At 27.3% G+C, this 3,904-nt stretch overlaps 1 protein-coding gene across 1 annotated transcript in view; it reads left to right on the top strand.

The window, feature by feature from the left end:
• Positions 1–3,904, top strand: part of Capa (capability) — a 23,080-nt gene continuing 19,176 nt past the window's right edge. The window contains exon 1 of the mRNA NM_001162363.2: positions 1–301. Coding sequence (NP_001155835.1) covers positions 223–301 — 79 coding nt within the window. The 5' untranslated portion in view covers positions 1–222. The remainder of the gene's footprint in view (positions 302–3,904) is intronic.

Below are 3,904 nucleotides of genomic sequence, written 5' to 3' on the forward strand. Positions count from 1 at the left end.
ATTCATTCGACCAGCGCCGTCACCGTCTTCGGCCACGACAGGAGGAAACGCTGCGGCAGAACTTGGCGCGAGGCGTGTTCGTTGACGAGAAATCGCCGGAAAATAACCGTTCCCCGCAGACACAGTCAGAGCCGATCGCAATAATTGCGACAGACGTCGCGTCGTTTCGCATTCGTGTCCGTTGTTTTTTTGTTCCATATTATAATATACGTTTGCCGGGCGATGAAAAATTTACAAACACAAATCGCCGCAGCGTTGCTGTTGACGCTGACGTTCTTCTTCACTCACGCCCTGCGCCATGGTGAGTGTACCTCTAGAAGTCTGTACTATAATATCAATATTATCACAATATATAATATGGTATATGTGTATTGTGTACCTTAGGTGGTGGTCCTTATTTATATAGAAGCATGAAAAAAATATTCATATGATTTTAATTTAGAACCCCCTCACTATTTTTTTATTGCTATAAGAAAATTATTTTCGTTAAACTTTGTCATGACTACTACTTCCCTTCCCGTGCTTCTAGGGGGCTGAAAAATATTCAATAAGGGAAGTTTTGTTGTTTTTTTTTTTACTTATAATACTTAAGAAATATGACATTTAACGAAAAAAATTTATTGAACTAAACTTTAGAACGTTATAGTTTCAATTAAAAGTAGGTTTATTATTTATTATAAATCTATTATTTTCAAAAACAAATAATTAAGTACAACATTTTTAATTTTTTGCCCAATTTAATAATTTGTTGTTATTTAACTATATTAATTGTTGAACGGTTAGAAATATGAAAAAAAAATATTTTGTATTCAAATTATATAAAACTATAATTCCTAACAAAAAGGTTATGTACAAAAATGTAAAATGTTCATTGGATCCTTCATTTCATTGTTTGAGCCAGATTTATTAAATGTTAAGCAAAAAAACGTTTTTAATATATGGTAATTTAAGCTAAATGAGAACATTTAAATAAAATGTACACACTACACACTTAATATAAGAACAATCTTATTTATAAATTTAAAATGGTTTTTTAAAATCATTTTTTGGCAGTCTGGTTAATAGCTACTGACCACTTGCAGTAGGTACTAATTGTTTTTACACTTTTTGTCAACAAATTGGTGTATAGTCTTCAATAAGTTTTATACGTCTTCCTTTAGGATCATTTACAACATATTGTAGTTTCTTTACAACCTCTAAAGCATATTGATAAGAATTGTCAACAGTCCTGCAAGTGCCAAGTAGAAGGATCTTTCTGAAGGAAACTAATATCAAAATTGAATCTATTAAAAAATTCATTGGTTTCCCTTGATAAACAATTTGAAATTTCATACTTCATAAAATCTTCAATGAATTGGTCATTTACTAGAACTCTAGGTACACTGTACCTACTTAGAGTGTGTATAAAAAAAATGTTTGATTAAAAAAAAAGATTTTTGTTTTTCATTGAGTTTTAAATTTTTTTAAATTTTATGCGTAGGATTTGTTTGAAGTTTAGTCTCCATAATATAAGACGTCCTACTGTGGTATATTGATAGTCCATTTAATATGATTTCACGCAAAACGCATTTGATAACAGGACTGAAGTTAATATTTTTACGTTTAGGTATACCTAAAATAGTAAATAGTTTAGTATAAGTGCGCATTTTGTAGCTATAATTTAAATTGATGTCTAATATGTATAACTAAATAAGGTAAATTGTATGTATTCATACATAAGTATTTACATCGTACACAAGGCGTCATGTTTTTTTGAATGACAATTTTAACATAAGATCTTAGGGTAAATAATAATGTACTATACCTATAAAACTATAATTTATGTAATTATCATGTTATTATTTGGATTAGAAAACGCATTGGTACCGCTAATAATATCGTTTATATTAACCCTCCACCACACCTCTATAATGGCCTAATGTCAATAATTTTTGCTTTTTTATTAATAGAATCATCAATCATAATAGCCTAGGCACTTAATACATATTATTATTATACAGCTAGTATAATTATAATTTTTTTTCTGTTTTTTTACCTGAAGCCGATACGGATCGTGATTTTTATCTTTATCAATACCTAGATATAATTATTATACATCATATTGATGTTTAATGTTTTATTATCATTTTAACCTTACAATATAGTCAATAGGTATGTGGTTAATCTGAATGAATAAATACATAACAACAATGCGACAATGATAAAACAGTATATAGAGTCGTATCAAAATATTATAATATTGAACTTTTCAATATTTCTACATTTATGAATATTATTTATATCATATTTACTAATTAATTATAAGTGTTATATAATTTAATATGCTTTCCCCTGAAACATATTGGTTTCAAATAACTACCAATGGATTATTACAAAGAGTTTACAATTTTTTTAAAATATATTTTTAATAATATTTATATCATACGTGGAGACTTGCCTATATATTTCATGTCACTCTTATTAAAAACTTAAACACTTTTATATTGAAACTTTTAATATACATATAACGTCACCTTTTTCTTGTTCTTAGAAAACTAATTATAAAAAAAATGACAACGAGTCCTTTATTTCCCTGGGTTATGTTACAGTGCTTAGTGCTTACAAAATATATTATATTATAAGACAAAATATTATCGTGTAATCGCAACTGTTAAAAATTTTCATTGAGACATAATTGGGTATTTAATTATTGTTTTGTTACACGTCATAGTAGTCTGAAAACTATAGACTCAAGTAAAACTTGTTCACATACGTAAATTCTAAGTTTATTCATCGAATTATAGTCTAGTAGGTACTTGTAGTAATTAATAAATATTTACATTTACCTATATACGATTTACCTTCTCAAAACGATTAATTACTGACCATGACAATTTTTGATTCGACTAAAACTAATTATAATCTCAAAGTAATCGATAATTGAATGAGTTTTTTCATGTCTAATATTTTGTATGGATGTTAAATTACTATCAATGTCGTACGCATCACCTGAAATTCGTAAAATTCAAAACTATTTAGCTGAATACGTATAGATACTTATTATATTATACCTCTATAATAGCCATAAAAGTACACTATTATTATTAATAATAATTAATGCTGTGAGTATTATTATAGTTGCATAAATGTAAATCATAATTGTTAATTCTCTTGTGTGACTGATATCTGTTATGTAGTAATATAATAGTAACATTTCTTTTTTGTAGTTAACTAACTAATCTACAGATAGACTGCAGTGGTGTTCGCTTTATTCTATATTCCATATTATATTATTGTGACAACCTTATGGGTTAGGTAGGTACTATATTTAATCTATACATTAAGCTCATATGCATTTCACGGAATTTAATTTTATCCCTGTAGTACTATACGCCGCGGTTGAATTAATATTATTATTTCGTTTTCTTTAAAAATTATATAATTGCAATGGTCAAAAAATAAAACATCAAATTCTTATCAATTAAAACCGTCCAATTTTTTGCAATGTAATATTATTATAGTTACCTATACGTCGTACACAAGTATATATTTGTTCTCTAGTTCAAGATATATCTACGTTTTCGGTGTTTACAAGGCTTGTTAAGAGTTTGGTAGTTCGGTCTTTTTTTTACGTAAAACTCCTTGTTTTGACGTCGTGCAATTAAATTTTACCAAAACATTGAAGACAGGAAATTTGAAATGAAATCGTGATATTTTTTACTTAGATGTTTTTTAAACACTATCATTATTTTGTATAATGTGTATACTATAAAATATATACAATATTCGAGCGTATCATTATGTTTTTTTCATATTATAAATAAATGCGATTTACCTGCGAAACATAAGTAAATGAGTAAATTGAAATCACTTGAAAGTCGAAGTAAAAAATATATCTACTTTGTAAAATAAGTATCATTCTCGG

Source organism: Acyrthosiphon pisum, chromosome A1 (assembly GCF_005508785.2).
Source record: "Acyrthosiphon pisum isolate AL4f chromosome A1, pea_aphid_22Mar2018_4r6ur, whole genome shotgun sequence".
Taxonomy (NCBI): domain Eukaryota; kingdom Metazoa; phylum Arthropoda; class Insecta; order Hemiptera; family Aphididae; genus Acyrthosiphon; species Acyrthosiphon pisum.